General features: G+C 43.0%; 2 protein-coding genes across 4 annotated transcripts; one reads left to right on the forward strand and one right to left on the reverse strand.

Annotated features, from left to right (window-relative positions):
* Positions 1-3,972: 3,972 nt before the first annotated feature.
* Positions 3,973-15,511, forward strand: ap2m1a (adaptor related protein complex 2 subunit mu 1a). 2 transcript variants are annotated; one of them, XM_064992425.1, is made up of 12 exons: positions 3,973-4,141; positions 4,974-5,095; positions 11,302-11,567; positions 11,662-11,744; positions 11,886-11,891; positions 12,017-12,152; positions 12,443-12,587; positions 13,476-13,601; positions 13,789-13,924; positions 14,135-14,232; positions 14,363-14,474; positions 14,592-15,511. In XM_064992425.1, the coding sequence occupies exons 2-12, from the start codon at positions 5,022-5,024 to the stop codon at positions 14,724-14,726; spliced, it is 1,317 nt and encodes a 438-aa protein (XP_064848497.1). In that variant the 5' UTR covers positions 3,973-4,141; positions 4,974-5,021; the 3' UTR covers positions 14,727-15,511. The 2 variants fall into 2 exon arrangements, with proteins under 2 accessions (XP_064848497.1, XP_064848496.1); XM_064992424.1 differs by lacking the exons at positions 3,973-4,141; positions 4,974-5,095; positions 11,302-11,567; positions 11,662-11,744 and adding an exon at positions 12,982-13,002 and having other exon boundaries at positions 11,816-12,152.
* A 772-nt stretch (positions 15,512-16,283) lies between these two features.
* On the reverse strand, positions 16,284-23,145 carry pcyt1aa (phosphate cytidylyltransferase 1A, choline a). Of its 2 annotated transcripts, none has more exons than XM_064992426.1 (9): positions 22,784-23,145; positions 20,056-20,176; positions 19,807-19,906; positions 19,497-19,613; positions 19,132-19,283; positions 18,938-19,016; positions 18,697-18,839; positions 17,848-18,036; positions 16,284-17,635 (listed from the first exon to the last, which is right to left on the reverse strand). In XM_064992426.1, exons 2-9 carry the CDS (start codon positions 20,167-20,169, stop codon positions 17,441-17,443), a joined length of 1,089 nt encoding a protein of 362 aa, XP_064848498.1. In that variant the 5' UTR covers positions 20,170-20,176; positions 22,784-23,145; the 3' UTR covers positions 16,284-17,440. The 2 variants fall into 2 exon arrangements, with proteins under 2 accessions (XP_064848498.1, XP_064848499.1); XM_064992427.1 differs by lacking the exon at positions 22,784-23,145 and adding an exon at positions 21,858-22,760.
* Between the last annotated feature and the right edge of the window lie 152 nt (positions 23,146-23,297).

Here is a 23,297-nt window from a genome sequence, read left to right on the forward strand (position 1 = left end):
GACACCATAGACCCACTCCAATTCGCATATCGCCCCAACAGATCCACAGATGACGCAATCTCAATTGCACTCCACACTGCCCTTTCCCACCTGGACAAGAGGAACACCTATGTGAGAATGCTATTCATTGACTACAGCTCAGCTTTCAACACCATAGTGCCCACAAAGCTCATCACTAAGCTAAGGACTCTGGGACTAAACACCTCCCTCTGCAACTGGATCCTGGACTTCCTGACCGGCCGCCCGAGGTGGTAAGAGTAGGCAACAACACATCTGCCACGCTAATCCTTACCACTGGGGCCCATCATGGGTGTGTACTACATCCTCTCCTGCATTCCCTGATCACCCACGACTGCGTGGCCAAACATGACTCCAACACCATCATTAAGTTTGCTGATGACACAACAGTGGTAGGCTTGATCACCGACAACGATGAGATGGGCTATAGGGAGGTGTGGTGTCAGGACAACAACCTCTCCCTCAATGTGAGCAAGACTAAGGAGCTGACCGTGGACTACAGGAAAAAGCGTGCCGAACAGGTCCACATTTCCATCGACGGGGATGTAGTGGAACAGGTCGAGAGTTTCAAGTTCCTTGGTGTCCACATCACCAACAAACTATCATGGTCCAAACATACCAAGACAGTCGTGAAGAGGGCACGACAAAACCTTTTCCCCCTCAGGAGACTGAAAAGATTTGACATGGGTCCCCAGATCCTCAAAAGGTTCTACAGCTGCACCATTGAGAACATCCTGACCGGTTGCATCACCGCCTGGTATGGCAACTGCTTGGCATCTGACCGTAAGGCGCTACAGAGGGTAGTGCGAATGGCCCAGTACATCACTGGGGCCAAGCTTCCTGTCATCCAGGACCTATATAATAGGCGGTGTCAGAGGAAAGCCCATCAAATTGTCAGAGACTCCAGTCACCAAAGTTATAGACTGTTTTCTCTGCTACCACACGGCAAGCGGTACCGGAGCTCCAAGTCTAGAACCAAAAGGCTCCTCAACAGCTTATATCCCCAAGCCATAAGACCGCTGAACAATTCATAAAATCGCCACCGAACAATTTACATTGCCCCCCCCCTTTTTTGTACACTGCTGCTACTCGCTGTTTGTTTGTTACCTATGAATAGTCACTTTGCCCCCACCTACATGTACAGATTACCTTAACTAGCCTGTACCCCTGCACACTGACTCGGTACCGGTGCCCCCTATATATAGCCTCATTTTTATTATTCTAGTTGTTACATTTTATTGTTACTTTTTATTTTATTCTATTTGGTAAATATTTTCTTCTTCTTTAACTGCACTGTTTGTTAAGGGCTTGTAAGTAAGCATTTCACAGTAAAGTCTACACTTGTTGTATTCGGCGCATGTGACAAATAAAGTTTGATTTTATTTGAAAATCATTAACCAGTAAGAATCTTCTCACCCGGAAGCTGTCTTTTATTGCAGCGTGTGATTTCAACCAAGCACGTTTAAAACACATTTTTCCAAAATATCACCAACATGTGTCCTGACCATCTACAGTATATTTTTTAGAATCCCATCCTCCCTGGCCATCAGCTTGGTGTAGGATCAGTTAGGGTCAAAGTAGTGGAATGGGGTAGGGATTGTTATTTTATGAAATAGTGGTATAGGTGTTGGCTAGTTGGTGGTGCAATTTTTTTCCTTATTCCACTTTCTATTTTCATATCACAAAATGTAACGTGATTGACCACACACTACCTGACTGTTGGTGGAGGTCTGCACAAACAAAATGTGTGAACACCATGATACCAACAAAGAAGAAGAAGGAGTATCAATGGTCAGCTCGTGGGATGCTGGTACATGAGCAGAATTGAGCAGGTGGAAATCCCGCTCAGTGGTGCGCTGGGGCCTCCACCTCCTTGCTCAAAGAAAATAAAATGCCTCTCCAAATTCATTCAATTCATAAAAATCACAATTTAACCAACACCCATCTATTTGTGTGACTACCTGGACCTACCATTTGGTTTTAAATTATTGAAACCAAACCATATGACATGAATGAAAAGTACTTTAATAAACATGAAAAGGTGAATGTAATTGTATCTTTATTTAACTGGGCAAGTCAGTTAAGAACAAATTCTTATTTTCAATGACAGTCAAGGAACAGCGGGTTAACTGCCTGTTCAGGGGCAGAACAACAGATTTGTACCTTGTCAGCTCAGGGGTTTGAACTTGCAACCTTTCAGTTACTAGTCCAAGCTCTAACCACTAGGCTACCCTGCCGCCCCATAAGCACTAATCATTTCAAACAGGCTACATGTTATATTAAACAACATATAAACCATCCAAATAGGTCAGAAACCAGGCAGGGAGCCTAAGAAGGAACGACAATTAATTATGTAGGCTATGTTATTTCAATTATTTTAAGGCTATGGCTTACAAAGAAATACATTGTGAAGCATTTGCGAGTGTGACACAATAGGCTAGTAGGGACAATTTTACCTTGTGCACTGGTCAGTAAAGGAAGAGGTGGGAAGTATGGGATGTAGGAAGTTGTGTGGAGTAGACTATGGGTTGGGCACACAGGGTTGAATGCCACGTTGTGGATGTGAAACAGGTCTGTGTGATGAGTGTTAAGGGGAGGAAACGATGGAGTATGTGTTGATATTTTGGGAGCTGTATGATGTAGATAGGGAGAGATTGTGTGAGGGGTTCGAGACAGTGTTGCCAACTCATTTTCAGGGTGAATTGCTTGAGGCAGGTTGATTTGTTGCTGAAAGTTGCTAAATAACGCTGTGATGTCATTGCGTGATAACGTAAAACTGCGCCATTACGTAGAATACACAGTAACGTTACTCAAATTGACTGGCCATCACTGCAAAAAATATGACTTGACATTTGTTCAGGTACAGACAGACTTCCACTCTTTTCTGTACTTCTGGCTGCACAATTTTTATTGAGACATGTTAATTGATGTTGTAAGTTCTGTTCAAGATCAAACATTCGTGACCAACTATATTCATTGGGTTTGCCTCGTCGAACCCGTACTATTACTGCTGCAGTCAGCCAACAATGATTTGCAATTTGCTGAAATTGCTGTTGCCTGTGCACGAGCTGAGCGCCTGCTGGTGACGTCACTCACAACGCACTTTTGCAGCCAGGCACGTGTGTTGTGACTGAGTGTATGACAGAAAATCGTTTTTGTGTCATTTAGGGGGAAAATGCGTGTATTTTAGAATTTGAGTCACTTTTCAAAAGTTGCTAAAGTTCCAAATAAATGTTTTATAGTAGCTAAATTTGTTGCTAGGTGCTGTTTGAAAAAAAAGTGGCTAAATCTAACAACAACATTGCTAAATTGGCATCACTGGTTCGAGAGGCTTTGACGGGTTTTTAAATATTTTATTTTGTATTTCACCTTTATTTAACCAGGTAGGCAAGTTGAGAACAAGTTCTCATTTACAATTGCGACCTGGCCAAGATAAAGCAAAGCAGTTCGACACATACAACAACACCGAGTTACACGTGGAGTAAAACAAACATACAGTCAATAATACAGTAGAAACAAGTCTATCTACGATGTGAGCAAATGAGGTGAGATAGGGGAGGTAAAGGCAAAAAAAGGCCATGGTGGCAAAGTAAATACCATATAGCAAGTAAAACACTGGAATGGTAGGTTTGCAGTGGAAGAATGTGCAAAGTATAAATAGAAATAATGGGGTGCAAAGGAGCAAAAATAAATAAATACAGTAGGGAAAGAGGTAGTTGTTTGGGCTAAATTATAGATGGGTACAGGTGCAGTAATCTGTGAGCTGCTCTGACAGCTGATGCTTAAAGCTAGTGGGGAGATAAGTGTTTCCAGTTTCAGAGATTTTTGTAGTTCGTTCCAGTTTGAGTGGTGTAATGGGAGGAAAGGGGCGTGGTCTTCAGGGCTCTATTTCTTAGAGGACTCATGAAGATAGTTTAATGTAACTGGCCTCACACTCCAGTACAGTTGGTGGCGGTGTACTCACCAAGAAGAAGAAGAAAAAGCTGGTCAACTGACTTCTGAAGAGGAGGGGAAAGCAGTAGGAGCATAATTAGCGAGTGTGTGTTGTAGAACTTTTGCTAACGAACCCTGAAATATATCGGAGTAAAAAGGGACGTGGACTTAGGTGTGTGAGAAGACTGAGGTAAGATTGTAATTATATCGAAGACAAACTAGTCTTAACATATTCAACAGTAAACACAGTCTAGCTAGCTACCGGCGTTTATACCAGAAAGGCGCTAGCTAGCGTTCATTTTAGGCTGGCAGCTAGTTAACTATAGTATGTCTTGCTAACTCTCCATCCTGTTTATCCCAAACCAAAGGTCAACTATCCACTAAAGTTGTATGTGTAGCTAACAAGACATGGTGGAGTATACGTTTTCAGTTGTGCGTTAAAGTGAAGGGAGAATATAAACAATTTATGAAATTGTCGAGATGGCGAGCTATCTTTTCCGGTCAGGCAGACATCTTGGTGGGGCAATAAAACGGCGAGTAAACCGCTTAACGTTAGTGGCTTCATGCCATGCACACCGTGTCCGTCAAGTCAAACAACATCCTCCTTTCGTGGAAGGGAAATTATCTTGCTAATCCAGCTATATGTGTGTCCAGCTAAGTAAAAGCATGTGCTGGCACGGGGAACTGTCGCCTTCTGTTACCGTACCTGGTCACAGCTAGAATTCCAGGAAGGACTTTCATTTAATGCATATTATTCGTACGCCTCATATTATAAACTGCAGCAAATGATTAACGTTAATACGTTCTGTCCCCCACCGCAATGGGCATAATAAAGACATTCTGTATTCTTCAATCCAATACCAGCAACCGTCCATATGAACTTGAAACCACTCCCATACTATTCATATGGAATTTTGCAAAACATTACGACTAACTAAAATGGCTCTCATTATCTAAGCTACTACTGCATGTAATAGGAATTTGACTTGGTGAAATGTCATCACCCATTTGCTCTTTGTTAGGTGGGTGTTGTTTTCACCATGGCCAGTTTGGACTAAGGAGCAGCCACGATGATTGGAGGACTGTTTATCTACAACCACAAAGGGGAGGTCCTTATCTCTCGTGTCTACCGCGATGACATAGGGTAAGTAAGGTGGTCATTGGTTCTGGGGATTATAGAAGTGGGTTCTGTTACAAGAGGGAGAAGGAGATAGGAAATGGTGTCCACCTGGTTGGCCTTAGGTAAGTTAGGGAGATGAATAAGATCACTTTATTTGTAAATTGTACACAAGGTCCAACAGGAATTTGACTTCTGCTTTATCCCAACCCCTCTGAAAGACGCACATGCAGGTTGGAGCAGTGTGTTGCCACACGGGGCACCCGTGGAATAGTTGTTGGGGGGATGGTTAGGTGTCTTGCTCAAGGGCATAACGACTGGCAATAGAATCTAGAATTTGATAGACCCAACCCCTAGCTTGCCAGCTCACTTCCCGACTGCTCTGCCTTGAAGTGATCACTGAGGTTCAATGTGAACTGATCAGTGTAAGTAATCACACAGCTTTCACCTGTCAAGCCCTGTCTGATCAGGTTTGCTTCAGGGGAGGGATCGGGGAAGGATGCATTTGTATGAGAGGGAGAAAACCCTAACATTTTGGTCAACCAAGAGTCTGTTCTTTCGACCCAACGATTGGTCGAAATTTTAAAAAGTGTATTTTTCCATGTAGACATCCTGTGTTTTAATCAAGTCAAGTAGCATAAACTTACCCCATTCCGTATAAATGTGCGCAACCGCAACATTCAAACAAGCCTACAAAGAAAACGAATGGGACTGTAGCGACTGTGACGTCAAAATCGGGGGTGTGAACTAGGTTTCTATTCAAGCGTTGATCGACAGGGTAATGGCTCTATAGTATTGGAGAAAAGTTGAGAACTGACCCTCCGTTACATCTTGACGTGTCATGTCGTAATGTACAGCATGCATAAAGCAACTATTTCTGTCTTACAATCTCTCTCCACCAGGTGTAGCACTTCTCTCATAATTTTAAAAACAATAAATGGACAGTGACGGGGGTAAGGGGGATACCTAGTCACTTTTTTTCGTCGTCGTTGCATGCGATCATCATTCTCAAAGCTGCTGTTTACTTCGAAGATCACTTTAGCACCGCCCTAAAAACCAGATTAACATTCGACACAAACCTTCAAATAGGTATGTAATGACACATTATATAAAATCTTTAGTGTTTTATTTACATTTTAGAGGCGATAAATTGGACAGATCGAGTGGGGGGAAAAAAGCAATTTTCCCACACGACAACTGTCCTCCTCACTGTCACGTATTAGTTTCGCTTCCCCACTCGCCATTTTTAAAAAGACCCGACGGGGCTCATTGCCTGCTTGAATTATGCGGAAACGGGCAGCGTTTAGGTCATGTAATTGATTCTGTTGGAAAGGGGAAAATTGTGCTTTACAGTGGTATTGACATTACAGTTGATCTGGAAGTATTACGTTTTTGGCACGCTAAAATAAGGGCAATTGTACATCGCCTTGGTCCGTACGAGTTTACGTTATAGTGTATTCAATGTATTCAGTCCCCTTCACGGTTTCCTCATTTTGTACGTTATAGCATTATTCTAGAATTGATTAAATTGCTTTTTCCCTCAAATCTATACACAATACCCCATAATGACAAAGCAAAAACAGGTTTAGATTTTTTTCTCCAAATGTATTAAAAATAAAAAATCAGAAATATGTACATGAGTATTCAGACCCTTTCCTATGGGACTCAAAATTGAGCTCAAGTGAATCCTGTTTTTGTTGATCATCCTTCAGATGTTTCTACAACTTGATTGGAGACCACCTGTGGTAAATTCAATTGATTGGACATGATTTAGGAAGGCACACCTCTATAAGTTCCCACAGTTGACAGTTCATGTCAGCAAAAACCAAGCCTGTGAGGTCGAAGGAATTGTTCGTAGAGCCCCAAGACAGTATTGTGCTGAGGCACAGATCTGGGGGAGGGTACCAAAACATTTCTGCAGCATTGAAGGTCCCCAAGAACACAGTGGTCTTCATCATTCTTAAATGGAAGAAGTTTGGAACCACCAATACTCCTCGAGCTGGCCTACTGGAACAATCGGGGGAGAAGGGCCTTGGTCAGGGAGATGACCAAGAACCCCATGGTCACTTTGACAGAGCTCCAGAGTTCCTCTGTGGAGATGGTGTGCTTCTGGAAGGTTCTCCCATCTCTGCAGCACTCCACCAATCAGGCCTTTATGGTAGTGGCCAGACGGAAGCCACTCCTCAGTAAAAGGCACAGGACAGTCTGCTTGGAGTTTGCCAAAAGGCATCTAAGGACTCAGACCATGAGAAACAAGATTATCTGGTCTGATGAAATCAAGATTGAACTTTTTGGCCTGAATGCCAAGTGTCATGTCTGGAGGAAACCTGGCCCCATCAATATGGTGAAGCATGGTGGTGGCAGCATCATGCTGTGGGGACTGGGAGAATAGTCCAATCTGAGAGGAAAGATAAAAAGAAGCAAAGTACAGAGATCCTTGATGAAAACCTGCTCCAACGCGCTTAGATCCTCAGTCTGGGGCAAAGGTTCACCTTCCAACAGGACATCGACCCTAAGCACATAGCCAAGACAATGCAGGAGTCGCCTCGGGGCAAGTCTCTGAATGTCCTTGAGCTGCCCAACCAGAGCCTGGACTTGAACCCGATCGAACATCTCTGGAGAAACCTGAAAATAGCTGTGCAGCGACACTCCCCATCCAACCTGACAGGGCTTGAGAGGGTCTGCAGAGAAGAATGGGAGAAACTCCCAAAATACAGGTGTGCCAAGCTTGTAGCGTCATACCCGAGAAGACAAAGCTGTAATCGCTGCCAAAAGTGCTTCAACAAAGTACTGAGTAAAGGGTCAGAATACTTGTGGAAATGTGAGAGATCCATCTTTTTTTTTTTTTGTGCCGGGCTTAAACTTACTGCACTGTCTGTTGCTTAAGCTGCAAACTTAATTACAGCCATTTCTGATTGAAAAGTTCTGTTACTGAAATCCCTCATATTTTTGGGAAAAACATTCCCTATTCCCTTAAACCTTGCTCTCTACAAAATACATGTATGCATCGTGTGCACATGACCAATAGGGCCTGACCTATAGCATATCATAATCACGTCAATAAATAGCTTACAATTAACTATGAACGTTTGTTCATTTGCGAATGCAATTTCTGAAATGGAACGGTTTATTGTTTAAGCAATTTTTTTTTATATATATTTATCTAAAATGCTTGATTGCATTTCAAATCACGAATGACTCATATGCTGTGTGACGATTTAGTGATACAGTAGCCTATAAGTATTGAAATATAGGCCTAAGTAAGTTACGGTATTAAGACAAAACAGAATGTACTCTTATGCCTACAGCTCGACCGTGGTAATACAAGACTACTATGCTAAGCCTACTAATGATAATGACATTACCTATTATTATAATGATCATAATATTAACAATAAGGCGATCAAGAAAAAGGAGCATACTTAAATTATATTTATAGTAATGTAATTATTCTGACTATTTGGAACAATGTGAACAACACTAAATATATGATAAATAATACCAGAAGATGTTCTAATGAAAATAAGTGTTAAGCTTTTATAGCAAAGATTAAAAACCACTACATTTGTGTAATTGTTTTCTTGACATGTCGTTGCGTGAGTCTTCGTGCTCACGGATTCAGTAGGCTATTAAACACACACAAACGGGCAACAGAAACAGGATCTGTCTTATTTCTGTAGATATACATGGATGATTTGTAAAGACAGGCACATTTAACAGTTAGGCTATTGGTTATAGACTTAAGTTGGGGTTTCCTCTCCTCACTTTTCTTAGTCAATAAGGCAAGGCCTGTTTTCTGATCTCCTCATTCTGCTGCTGCCTCCACTGCATTGTTCTCAACACCAATATACTGGTTAACTTTGCTATTATGCACATAACAACATGGTCGAGGAAAAGATGTAAATTCAACAGCTCATGATGTGTTTCAGAACCACAGAGAGCAACCGCTATCCAACGCGGGAGGAAGAGCATTTGTTATAAAATATTATTTGTATTATTGTTGCACCATTGTTCTTATGTAATATAACTATACACAATTTCCTTAGACTAATGTACTGTGCCATGGCCTCCGCAATGGATTAGTACTCTGATGCCAATCAGAGAGGTGAATTGTACACCATGATATTTAGAAGAAAAAAATGTTTTTTGCTACTGCTCGACTAAAGAAATCTGTCGACCAACAGACTATTGACCAAACTATCGACCAGTCAACTAAATGGGGTCAGCCTAATAAATAAATATGTAATTGTAATTACTTATGTTAACTTTGGTCTTAAAACAAGTAAAGCCATTTTAAGTTATTGGTCTTTTCCTCCAACTGGTGATAGAGTGTGTACATTTTTTTACAGGCATCACCTCAATGCACTGTGTATCAATCATTCTAATTCTAGCCCTTTGTCAAACCTAAACTCTAATTCGCAAGATCATAGTTATGGGCAGCTGCTTTCATTAGTTTCATGTCCTTCCTCTTTATCTAGTGGTTAGGAAAGTGAGGTGGAAGGCAGTTTTTAAATGTAGAGGAATTAGTGTAAACCGGTTATTAGAAGTACAGTCGAGCCTTGTAAGCCTTTATTTAACATGGGTTGGTAATTGTCTTTTTTGAAATTTGAGTACAATGTTTTTACTACTGAGATATTGGACCAGCATTACAAATATCTTGTGAAAGCTATATAAATATTGCATTGGGGGAATGTTTTATCGTAACCTTGGTTGTCAGATGAAAATTTAGATAAACATACTCTAAATTGACTCTTTGGTAAACAAAACAACTCATCCAACAGGAAGAGTTCAACAGATGGGTCCACTGATATTCGCACCCACCAAAGAAAATAACTGGGCTAATACCCGACTATCATCTTGTGGATAATCACTATTATATCAGGTCTCAGACATTGCAAGCTCTCTGGAGTAGCAAATGCTCAACCAACTATCTAACCACACCACTACAGCTCGGATTGATGCAGAATCAATACATTCAACTGCCAAGATTTTCCAGAGGAGACTCGACATGTTCAAGCTGCTTAAGATTAAGACAAGTTTTAAATTCAACCACTATTGGTGGTAAATAGTGCATATAAATTCTTCTAGTAGTTCATTTAACACATTGAAACTGCATTTGGTTGCCGACTACAGTGTTCTCTACCATGGATGGTATTTCAACACAATGTTACTTGCTCTATGCACAAAAATGTATTTGTGTGCATTTTGTCTCTCCTTTACATCATCCCTCATCTCTTTATCCGTTTGCCATTTTACTCCATATCGCCGTCTTTGCCACTGTAGGAATAGGTAAGCAATGCACCAGCCTATCGAGCATGTCCCCTGACCCATGGTAACCAATTCCTGACTCCCAATGCATGACCTCTGACCCACAGCAACTACCTGATGACACTTTCAGCATGTCACCTGACATATCAGTGACCAAAGAAAACAAAGTTAATTATTGCAACCAACTAATACCTCACTGATTTTATACACCTATTAGCAACAGGTGTGGCTGAAATAGCCAAATACACTAAAGAAGGGGTGTCCACATACTTTTTTGTATGTGTGTGTGTATATATATATATATATCTCCTCCCTCCTTAATTGACATTACCTTCTGAAAAAACAGCAGGACAGACTGTTAAATGAGCAAGTATAGTACCAGTGCACCTTCTAGCTGTCTTAACTCGTGCAGTCCTGACTCTGCAGAGTCTGTAATCTGAAATTGGTTCCAGAGATTCATATTTCTGGGAACTATTTCCCTGGATCGGCTCTGGTTCCAAATAGAGGTATGATTAACTACTAGGCAGTAGCTTTGTGGTCAATATCATTTTCACTACTGTCAAGCTCACAGAAGTTGTGGACCCGTCACCTAAGGATCTATTCCAGAATATTGCACATCACTGATTGAGAATCGACAGTCTTGTCTGGACATTCTGCCTCATCTGTAGTAAGAACTGTAGTGATTTATACATCTTGGATGTCAAGTAGGTCTGAAAAGGGAATGTATGGAAGGTAGTGTAGGTGATTAGTGTGTGACTATCCCTCTGAAAGCCTAGAGGAGACTGGTAATTTATACACATTACTTTAGACTACTTATGTATATGCGTATTAACCAAGAGCGTGATATTATGAGGTTGCTTTTGTTGTGATCAATTGCAGATGGAGGAACATCCTCTTCCACATTTGCTCATTACTCCTGACATGAAAGTAATCCGTATCTTGCTCTCTCTACCTCCTTTTCTCAGGCGCAACGCGGTGGACGCATTCCGTGTGAATGTGATCCATGCCCGGCAGCAGGTGCGCTCTCCTGTGACCAACATTGCACGTACCAGCTTCTTCCATGTCAAGCGCTCCAACATCTGGCTGGCGGCGGTCACCAAGCAGAATGTCAACGCCGCCATGGTGTTTGAGTTCCTCTACAAGATGTGCGACGTCATGGCCGCCTACTTTGGCAAGGTCAGCGAAGAGAACATCAAGAACAACTTTGTGCTGATCTACGAGCTGCTCGACGGTAACTGTCACTTCGCACAGTCATGCCATTCGTATCTTCTTTATTCTTTCTTACCCTTCATCATTTATTCATGGTTTCTTTGTTTTGTGTGCAGAGATCCTGGACTTCGGGTATCCCCAGAACTCTGAGACCGGAGCACTAAAGACCTTCATCACCCAGCAGGGCATCAAGGGCCAGGTGAGGATGAGAAGTATCCCCTTGTCATTGTTGATGACCTCTGCAATGGGCTCTTGTGTGCTGTCTGTTTTCCAACTGTTTTCTAAATGTTTCTCCTATTGTTTCTTCTTTCTCTGGGGTTGTGGACACTGCCGGATGCAGCATCAGGTAATGATGAGCCTCATTTGGTTTGGGCTGTTGATTTCAGTTCTATTTGGGACATTGGGCCTGGTTTCAACTATACACTGTTTTTTTCCACTTCATATCATGTTGATCTCCCTCTCTTTTTACAGACAAAGGAAGAGCAGTCTCAGATCACTAGTCAGGTGACTGGGCAGATTGGTTGGCGTCGCGAAGGCATCAAGTATCGACGTAATGAGCTCTTCTTAGATGTGCTGGAGAGTGTCAACCTGCTTATGTCGCCTCAAGGTGAATGTTGGTCGTAAAACTTGAAAGTAAACAACCTAAACAGGTGTTGAATATGCTAAGAGCAAAAATAACTAGGGGAAGTGTAGGAGTAATGTTGTTTCAATGGGAGAATCACAATGGCATAGTGCTTGTGTCCTCTCCTCGCCGCCTCCTCAAAACCCATGGAATGAGCGAGCCAGAGATCCCTCCCCTCTGAGCTTCTCTTCCAATGGTTTTTGAGGAGAGAGGACACAAGGAGTATGCGATTGGGAAAAGGCCCTGATTGAACCTTTCACTTTTATCCCCTCCAGGTCAGGTCCTGAGTGCCCACGTGTCCGGCCGTGTGGTAATGAAGAGCTATCTCAGTGGAATGCCGGAGTGCAAATTTGGCATGAATGACAAAATTGTCATTGATAAGGCGGGTAAAGGCGGTGTCACTGATGAGGTGGGAAAGAGGTGAGTAGAGGTTGTTTTTGGATGGACCCAGGGTTGGGGTTTATTCCTTCTCAATTCGGGAAGTAAACTGAAATTCCAATTGCAAATTTCATTTTAGTTCCTGTTCTGAATTGAAAAGCATTTGACCCCAACTCTGGACAGAGCTTGTCAGTAAAGGACTGGAGCTTAATACAAGAGACTTGTGCTGCAAAATCAGATAAAGAATGTATTTCGCAATTGATTTTCAACTTGGTGTTGATTCTGACTTATTCTTCTGTGTCGGAAATAGGAATGCGATCTTTATCAGACCAACTGTCAGTCCCTGGACTAAGACCTCTATATAGAGCTTGTGTTGAGACTTACCATTTTTTCCATTCGATACATCTTTCTTTCCCTCTCTTGTTCTGTATCTTAGTGATTTAGGGGGAGGAGGAAGGTACTGTATTGATATCTGGCCTTACTCCCATACCTCCCTGCTGTCTTGTCTATGGTGTCATTAATGGCGACTGCTTTACTAAGCATTTGAGGAGGCTCCCAACATTTACTGTATTAATCGAATAGTGTGACTGCTAATTGATGAGAATCTAACTAACCTCCTCAAATCTTTAGTGGACTTCCCAATGGTTGTGTATTTCTTAGTAATCAGTGAGTGTTAGCTTTATTACCCACCCGCTTGACCCTTAACCCTGACCCAGTCTTTGACAGGGATGGAGATTAGCATCCACTGGGTTGCTGTGGTATCCCTTTTTGTGTGTCTTTATGTGTTGTGTGTTGTGGTGGTGGTGACGTGTTAGGAAGTGGGGAATGTAGTGTTTTTAAATGGCTGGTTTGTGTGTTAGTTTTTAATGTCTGTATGAACAGGTGTGTATGGTGCATAGACAGTCAACCCTTCTCCCTCTGCTCCTGTAGTACCAGTGGTAAGCAGTCCATAGCCATCGACGACTGTACGTTCAACCAGTGTGTGCGTCTCAGTAAGTTTGACTCGGAGAGAAGCATCAGCTTCATCCCCCCGGATGGAGAGTATGAGCTCATGAGGTAAGTGTGTCACAGGCTAAACTTCAAACCTATATTACCCTGTGAGTGCCCATGTTTTGTACGTCATCCCGCTTTCTGTGTGCATTTATATGTGCCCAATGATTGTGCCCCTCCATCTTTGGATGTCTTTGTACTGTTGCCCCCTGCGTGTGTCTGCTTTGACATGAGTTTGGTGTGGTTTTACCAGGTACCGTACCACTAAAGACATCATCCTACCTTTCCGAGTCATTCCGCTGGTCAGGGAGGTGGGCCGCACCAAACTGGAGGTCAAAGTGGTCATCAAGTCCAACTTCAAACCCTCGCTACTGGCCCAGAAAATTGAGGTAGCTATTCAGCCTTTTGTCTTTTTAGATTGTGGTTAGTAACCGTGGGGTAAACCTGTTCTTCTTTTGAATTTATATTATGTTTTGTCTCATAAACCTTGTATTTTCTTGGTCTGTGAATTTCACCTATTGTTATTCTAAAAAGTTCAGGTTTAGACTGCTGTATGAGAATTTGTTTATCATGTTATGACTTGTTTTCTGTTGCTCCAGGTGCGCATTCCCACGCCGCTCAACACAAGTGGTGTCCAGGTGATCTGCATGAAAGGCAAGGCCAAGTACAAGGCCAGCGAGAACGCCATCGTATGGAAGTTAGTGTTATTTCAACCCTCTGCTTCTCCCCATCACAGTACCAAAGATCACACTCTTGTTTTGTATCTCCTTCCTTGATTGTGAATGTCTCTTTCTGGTGTTGTATTGCTGTGTGTTTCCTGCATGTAGGATCAAGCGCATGGCTGGTATGAAGGAATCTCAGATCAGTGCTGAAATCGAGCTGCTGCCCACCAACGATAAGAAGAAGTGGGCCCGTCCTCCCATCTCCATGAACTTTGAGGTAAGGTTGCAGTCACACTAACCCACTCGGCAGTAATGACAAATTTAGCATTTTAGCATACATTATTAATATGCAGTTGTGTAGAACTTGTGACCTGGATGTCTTTGTACCCCTCAGGTTCCATTTGCCCCCTCCGGGCTGAAGGTGCGTTACTTGAAGGTGTTTGAGTCCAAGCTGAACTACAGTGATCATGATGTTGTCAAATGGGTGCGCTACATTGGCCGAAGCGGCATCTACGAGACTCGATGTTAGAGCGCGAGCTGAGGCATACCTAGCATTCTCCCTCCACACTTTACATATTTTCTTATGTCCCTCTCTCTTCCCTCCATCTCTCTTCCCTTTATTCTGCAATGTTAGGGATTAATAAAAAAAAACTGGCATAACGTACAGATACTGTATATGTGAACCATAGTATGGCATCTCTTACTATGGTTAAAGGTAGACTCAGTGATATTATGTAGAAAGTAAACAGCATAGTGGGTCATTTTCTGCAGCAACTAAGAGCGTTGAAGCTCAACTTCTCTGCTATTTTGGTGCCCTGCACTGTGTGAGCTACGTGTTGCATCTTGCTCATTTCAATAGCCAGTGCTGCTCATGGCAACATCATTTCGATGAGTCTACCTTTAACTTGCAAACAAACTGCTCCTGTATAGAAAGAATACAAATAACGTGAAAACTGGTGGGGTTGAAGGGTCCATAATGTGGAGGAAAGTCCGGGTTAAGTGTTACTGTCCAGTCTGCATTATAGGGTCAAGGTCTTTGAAGCGTCCACTTGTTATCCACCGTTTTTCTAAATGGCCTTTTGAGTCCAACATCCTCTCTTACCTGTGAAATGCATCCCGTGAGCTTATTGATAATTGGCTGTTTTGTAAATGGTAGTTTGTTTCTTTGGGTGGAATACAACCTGAGCGCTACAGTGGCTTGGCGCTGACCTGCCTTTTTCAGAGCCCGTGATGAGGTCGTCCCACCCCCCGGTGGTCACATTGCCTTGTTTGTAAAACCTGGTGACTGTCCAGTAAAATCCCATCATGTAACCAGCTCTGCCTGTCATTGTCTTTTTATAAACTGGGTGGTTCGAGCCCTGAATGCTGATTGTCTGACAGCTGAGGTATATCAGACTGTATACCACGGATGTTAAACTATTTACTGCTCTAATTACATTGGTAAACAGTTTAGAATGGCAATAAGGCACCCCGTAATAATGCCTTATTGCAATTTACATGAACACGTGCAAGTAAAGGATAGGTTGTGTTCCAGGCAGACTACATTCTAGTCTTTGCATCAACCAATGGTTGTGTGCCATGTCATCAAATTGCTATATGTGGTTACCTGATATGACCGACACCTCTAGGTGTTGTAAAATCTGTAATGTAGTCATACTGGAACGCAGCCAATGGGGGATTTGATTAAGCTGGCCCAAGTTTGTACTGGGTGAGAAGTGATTGAACAAATTTCAAAACTAATGCAAAGCCAGCTCTCAAAGTGACCTATGTCTAGCACGTAGAGTAATGACTTGGGAAAGCTGCATGGTAACGCATACGTGCTGTGTCTGCCTTGCCAAGTAAAACTAGTTTTGAAAATGTGGGAATGCATTATGGAAAAGATGTTTCTGAACAATGCACCTGGTGTTGATTTGACAAGGGTCACAGCCTAATCAATCTCCCAAAACCCGAAGGATACGTCCAGCTAGTGCACTGAGCAGGGTTCTGATTTAATGTGTGGCTGGTCTGGTGTGTCGTAACTGCGTCTTGGTCGTGTGAGCACTCGGCTATTACAATAAGCATTGAGTTTCACAATCAAGCAGGAGGATTCAACTCAGATGTTTTTTTTTTTTTTAAATTGTACATGGTTAACTTTTTAAATTCCATTTTCATGTTCTACTGGTTTATCTTAGACCTACAAATTCAATGCAAAAAAATGGTTAAAACAATGTTCTTGTATCCATGTATATAGTTAGACAAGTCTTGCCACCAAGTGATCTATAGCCCATGCCCCTAATGAGGAGCAATTTTAATGGACTGATTCCTAAATCTAATACTATGCTTAAAATATATAGGAAATACATTTAAAATCCTGCTTTGCCACCATGGAGACAAAGCCCAGTAAGGGATGGGCCAACAGCCAAAAACAAGCAACGGCCAACTACAGGAGGGAGAGATGGGACAAAATTGTATTCCCCAGTCGTTTTTAAAATGAAGTCTTGTTATTGGGCACTTTTTTTGGGGTTTGACAAGAACCTCCTGAAAATAAGTTCCTGTGAGCCCTACTGAACAAGATCTAGTCCTGGAGTTCAAACGCTGGGCACTATACTTTAAAATCCACTGTCCAAAGACTGACCATCAAAACCAACTAAGCATTATTACAATGTGCAAAAAAAGTCAAGCTGAATCCAGGTCAGTCCATGGCTGGAGGACATTGACATGCCTACACAACTAGCAGTTTACAGACATACATGCACACTAACACTTTGAGGGGAGAGCAAGGGACTGATGGTTCCTACATTGCTGAGAAGCAGAGGGGGACACTTGAATTCCCCACTAAACTCAAGGTTAAGAAAATCACCTCGCTAAGATTAACATCTTGAGTAGGACGCGTGCATCAGAAATGTTCCATCAGTGAGAACTTGATCATGTGAAATTAAAATTTAAGTGACATGAAAGGTAATATGAACACAGCTCCAAATTCCTCCAGTGAGTAGTGGTTACTGACTGAATAAAATTAAGAGATGTGACCACTACACTGCATCAACCCTCCTTGGACTGACAAAGTAGTACAGTCCATAAGAAATGGACACCAATTGAAAAAGGGAGTGAAAAAATTAAATGGGTAGAGCAAATGAAGTGAGAGACAATGCTATACATATATAAGTGGACATACTGATGATTTGTTTGGAGGGGTTGAATGCTGATATTGTTGATGGACCGAGGGGCGGGATTAACAGACCAAGATAAATAAAAAAATGAGCCTTAATCTTCATCAGACTCATCATCATCCTCGCTGATGTGGTATCCCCGTGCTGCGCTGTGGTGGGATGGAGGGGAAGGTGAGGCCTTGTTTAAGAAGGGCGAGGGGGAACGCTCGCGGGTGGGGCTGCTGCTGGGGCTCTGTCTGGGGCTGATGGCCTGCAGCATGCGCCCTCTGCCCTCCTTCAACATGTGCTTCTAGAGAGAGAGAGAGAGGCAGCATCTCAGTCTAGATTCCAAGTTAATGTGTTGTTCTTAGGCTATAAAACAAATCCACGTTGATCTACAGCACGACATCTTCCATTGAACGCTTCACTATATTATTCCCCAGAGCAGTAAATTAGGATTGCCACAAAAGACACCATTCTAGTCTACATTAAAATACACACACAAAACAAAAGAGATCTCACCAGTGCTCCCTCAGGGCCGAACATCTGCAGAAAGTTGCCAATGAACTCCCGGGACTTCTCCTCCCACTTCTGGATGAGGTCAATGCTCTTGTTCTCCACCTTCTGCACAAACTCTTTACTCTTCTCCTCCACATCTTTCACCTTCCTCTTCACCTTGTCCACACGTTCCTGCAGGTGGTACTTCTTCTCCTGAAAGACAGGGACACGGTGTCATACCAGTGCAGTGTCATAACGCCAGACCTTGGCAAGTGAGGCTGCACTAAACTAGTAAACAAATCATGTTTCCGAGCATCTTTTATTCAAATACAACTAGTACTACAACTAATTCTGATTCCACTGTCTTCCAAGACAAATATACTTTTCTCCCCTTTTTCTCCCCAATTTTATGGTATCCAGTTGTCCCATCGATGCAACTCCCCTACGGACTCGGGAGAGGCGAAGGTCGTGAGCCATGTGTCCTCCGAAACACGACCCTGACAAGACACACTGCTCGCTTAACCCGGAAACCAGCCGCACAAATGTGTTGAAGGAAACACTGTCCAGCTGACGATTGAAGTAAGCCCGCTACAAGGAGTCGCTAGTGTGCGATTGGACAAGGAAATCCCGGCCGGTAAAACCCTCCCCTAACCTGGACGATGCTGGGCCAATTGTGCGCTGCCTCATGGGTCTCCCGGTCATGGGCTGGCTTTAACACAGCCTGGCATTGAACCGCGCCTTAAGCACTGCGATGCAATTACAAATAGACCAATAGCTACCTCTCACAACTACTGCTCCTTATCACTCATCAAAAGTCATCAACCAAATACCATCATTACTACTAATAATAATGATAGTAACATGAAGTGTTACATTGATGAAGCTGACGTTGAGCTCCTTGGCCGTGTAGCCGCGTTGCAGGTTGCGTCTCACGTACACGTCATAGTCGCGGACGATGCGCGTGATGATGTCCGAAGTGGAGATTCCCTCGGTCCGCTGGGTCGGCGCAAACATGCCTGTAGGGACAAAGGGCCAAAAGGTGAGAGATGTCATCGTGACACACGGTCCCAGGACATTCATAATGGACATTCCTGCTGGTTGTTATGGTACCCACCCGCCTCCTTGATGTGCTTGTAAACGTCGTCCTGGCCTGCTGATGTATATGGGATGTCGTCATGAGCAACAAAGTCGATCTGGTGGGGTGAGAGGGGTGAACGAGAGAAGGAATACATTATACACCGCACAGACAAAATACACTGAACGCACAACATTGCGTTCCACCCCCCCCCCATCCTTCCTCTCTCTCACTCTGTGCTTGGAGAGGAACTCGGGCGTAAGCGTCCAGGGCGCGTTCCTGACGACCTCGTCCACGTAGCGACAGTGGCTGACTGCATCGTAGCGCTCGTCCTCGTTCATCACCGTGAACCCCTTGAACTTGTGTGTCAGGTCGTCACTACACACTGAGACGAGAGGAAAAGAAGCATGGCGGTTCAGGGGAAGTGAGTAAACTTGAATTAGTTCTAGCACTTTACATAGAGGGTGCTTGGCGTTATGCCTCCGAAAAACGATTTCCTCTGAAGAACCAAATAAATGGACAGACAGTAAACCAGCAAGAGGGCACTCAAGGCATGTTGAGCGAGGAAAGGTTGACACAACCAGAGTGAGACACTCACCGCCCACAATGAGGTGTGTGTTCGGAAAGAGGCCCTTGGCCTGCATGAGGGCCCGGGCATGGCCTGAGTGGAACACATCAAAGATGCCATCTGCATACACCCGAACTGGCCTATCAACTGTGGGAGAGAGGGACATGATGGTGATGACAGCCAATCACAGGTCACGTCATTAACAGGTCACGTCAATAGAGAAACATTCCTTATATTTTCAGAACTGTTAATGTCTTTTGAATGGTACTGCTTGCTACAGTTTGAGAGTGATTGAGATGTGTTTCTGAGTGTAGTGTGTGTTGATGTGTGTGCGACTCACATGGAGTTCCCCTCTTGGCCTCGTCCATACTGACTCGCAGGTATGGAGTGTCCTCAGCCGACTCCAGCTCATCAGCATAGGGGGCGGGATCTTTTAAACCCTAGTGTACGAATACACATTATTACCATGACAACCATGAGAAGGGTGTCCTTCATAAGAATCATGACTCATTATCTTATCTTAACCAACACACATCAACTCCCTGTCAATGAAGTCTGCTCACACACATAAAGCCTCTTCCTCACTCACCACGGTGGATCTTGGGACTTTCCCTGGCCGTTCTACCTCCTCGGTCTCTCCATTAGACCCATCTCTCCTCCTCTTCCTGGACAGGCTGGACCGGCTTGAGCTGTGGGCCTCCATCCCGGGGCTGAAATGTTACACACACACACTAACAGCTATCATCTTGCTTAAAGAGAAAAAGCAATAAGATGCACTATTCCAAAAAAGAGAATTTGCTGTCTGCATGGACAAAAACAACATTCACCTGTAGCGGGATGTGCAAACAAGGAGTCTTATTGCAGCTACTGAAGGTTATACCTTTGTAAGAAATAAGCCTGTCAAAATAAAGGAAACCCCAACATAAAAATGTCTTAATAGGGCTTTGAGCCACCAGATCAGCTTCAATGCACCTTGGCATAGATTCTACAAGTGTCAGGAACTCTATTGGAGGGATGTGACACCATTCTTCCATGAGACATTCCATCAGCTGTTTTGTTGATGGTGGTGGAAAACGCTGTCTCAGGTGCCGCTCCAGAATCTCCCATAAGTGTTTGATTGTTTTTTTTTTTTTTATATATGGTGACTGAGACACACACACTTTAACCCCCCTGTTTCAAAGTCACAGATCTTTTTTCTTCTAGCCATGGTAGTCAAAATAATGGGCAACTGGGCATTTATATACATGACCCTCAGCATGATGGGATGTTTCTTGTTTAATTAACTCAAGAACCACACCTGTGTGGTAGCACCTGCTCCCAATATACTTTGTATCCCTCACTAACTCAAGTGTTTCCTTTATTTTGGCAGTTACCTGTCTGTCATAGATCAGTCTCTCCCCAATGAGTCTACATTGAATGCAATTCACACCAATTCCATTATCCACCACAAGGCGGCGTCCATCCACTGGGCACTACAAGTAGGTAGAAAGGTCGAATGGTGCGTTTCTGCGTCTGCCGGCAGGGTCGAATGGTGCGGTTACATAATAACCCAGGCATGTTCTCGGTGAACACGTTCACTGGCCTTTCAATCACCCACACATTGAAGTCGACACTAATACCGTACAGGTTTCATGCGCGGACTGATGTTGAAATAATAAATATGCACATTTTTCAGGAAATAATTTAAGACATGTATTTTTTGCCTCGTCTAATTCCGGACATGCCTTTGCACTAACAAAATCAGTGAACGGTAAAAAAAAAAAAAAACTCACTACACCTTTTAGGGTAGTCGAGTGTTAAAGTCCGTTTGACGGCTAATATTCCTTAGTCAAAAAGTACTACTGGATTAGTACTGGATCATGGGGGGGGGGCCTTTCTTGGACTGTTTCAGAGATTGTCATGTCTGACATTGGTTGCAATAAGGAGAAGACCAAGGACGATGCATGCGAATAAAGTGATAGGCTTCTTGAAATGTAAACTGTTGCCAAACTGAAACAGTTAAAACACAACGTTCCCATAACTATTTACCCGGGTGTATGTTCCATATGGGACCTGTTAGCGATTTTAGACTACAAAATATATTCCATTCCAGTCTACATCATCTAGCAACGTGACTGTGTGGGCTTGTATTACTATCTTCATGGGTACCGAAAATCCCCAAAAGGATAGAAAAACAAGGAAAAGTCTCCCTCATTGGGACAGTTCCCACTTCCCCACGAGGACAAAGGCTATTTTATGCTTAGGGGTTAGGTTTAGGGTTACAATTACGGTTAGGGGATAGTGATACGAGTTCGGTGTTATTGAAAATATGATTTTTAATTTAAATCAATTTTAGGTCCACACACGGATAGTAAAACGTATGGTGGGTGTATGTATCACCGACGTTGTCACTCACGGGCTTCCTGTGTCGAGTAAAGGCGTCCGCATGCTTACTATCCAAAACAGTTCAGTTTGTGCATATATTATGATGACACTTTGTGACGTTATGGTCTTCGGCAAGGTTTTTTTTTCCGGTTGTTCATGCACACAAAATATTTTCTCGAGACGAACCTTCGACCTTCACTTGAAAGTACCTATACTTGAATAACGAGAAAGCAGCAGCTATATTACTATTTACCCAACTTGAGTCACTGTGTAGCCACTCTCAAAATAGTCAGAATGAATCTAAGATAACTCAAGAAATCATTAAGTTTGACGTTTTTGCCAAGGAGATCTCAGTCTCGCAATTTTACATCAAACGGGGATGTTTGGTGCAGTATTTCATAGGTGAAAACATTTGCATGAAAATTATAGTCATCTCTTGTTGACTGACAACAATCACCAATAAAGGAGCATAGACTCAAAAAAAGTGTGCACGACCAGCCCAAAAAAACCTAGCCGAAGACTAAAACGCCACAATATTTTGTCGTTATATATGCTTAACTGTACCAAACTGTTTGGATGCAAGTATGCCAATGGATGCCTTTACACTGGAAGCCTGTCCGACCTTGTGCAGCTGTAAGCAAACGGGGCGTATCTGCTGGCTACAATCTACAGCAATCGATTGTCATCTGATAGTAGAGAGAAAGGCGGAGGTTGGGGTTATCACACGTAGCTAGCTTCGTTTAACTGACAGAGAGTGACCTCGAAGTGCAGATTTCCAGTCTTAATAACAAGCTGTCTTACATATATTAGCTTGACTATCTCTGACAATCCAACAAAGTACGTAGCTAGCTAGGTAGCCAGTTGTACCAGGTATAACTCTATGGGTAAGCAATCTGATCACACTATAGCTCGCTAGCTAAAAATGTTTACTGTAATATGATTCACGAACTTACCGTTGTGCCTGGCCTGGGTTTTGCAGTGTAGAAGTAGCTAACGTTACTGTTGAAAACTAGCTCATAGGCAGTGTTCTATGAAAATCTTTGCTACCTACTGACTGTGAAGTTGGTGCGCTTTCTGCTGCTAACTAGCTAGCTGTTGGCTAACGCTAAATGTAATAACTAGCTAGTATAACAATTTACCGACTCCCAACAAGCAGGTAACGTTAGTCCAATGTCACGAATTGTGCCAGCAGCTCGATATGTAGAGGGGAAGAGCAGACGGATTATCAACACAGTACTTCTGCAGTCCTCGGATTGACAGGTTTACTCAAAGACATTACAGTATGTGGTTTACTCCACATAGGAACTACAACAACCAGATCATCTTTCCAGGAAATTACGTTGTTTTTTTAATGGATGGCCTGACGTTTCCGGTGAATTTTCCGCTGAAATCTCTGAAGTCGGAGAACGGTATTATTCTGCCACCTTGAGGCAACTAACTATTCAGGCAAATTCCTTTTTAGGAAAC

This window comes from Oncorhynchus masou, chromosome 17 (genome assembly GCF_036934945.1).
Source record: "Oncorhynchus masou masou isolate Uvic2021 chromosome 17, UVic_Omas_1.1, whole genome shotgun sequence".
Lineage (NCBI taxonomy): Eukaryota > Metazoa > Chordata > Actinopteri > Salmoniformes > Salmonidae > Oncorhynchus > Oncorhynchus masou.

Coding starts and splice junctions, on each gene's coding strand:
- ap2m1a (XM_064992425.1), top strand. CDS start 5,022: ATGATTGGAGGACTGTTTATCTACAACCACAAAGGGGAGGTCCTTATC. Junction 5,096..11,301: donor GTCTACCGCGATGACATAGG/GTAAGTAAGGTG, acceptor TCCTTTTCTCAG/GCGCAACGCGGTGGACGCAT. Junction 14,233..14,362: donor GAGAACGCCATCGTATGGAA/GTTAGTGTTATT, acceptor TCCTGCATGTAG/GATCAAGCGCATGGCTGGTA.
- pcyt1aa (XM_064992426.1), bottom strand. CDS start 20,169: ATGGAGGCCCACAGCTCAAGCCGGTCCAGCCTGTCCAGGAAGAGGAGG. Junction 19,907..20,055: donor AAGTCCCAAGATCCACCGTG/GTGAGTGAGGAA, acceptor TTCGTACACTAG/GGTTTAAAAGATCCCGCCCC. Junction 18,840..18,937: donor CAAGCACATCAAGGAGGCGG/GTGGGTACCATA, acceptor TTGTCCCTACAG/GCATGTTTGCGCCGACCCAG.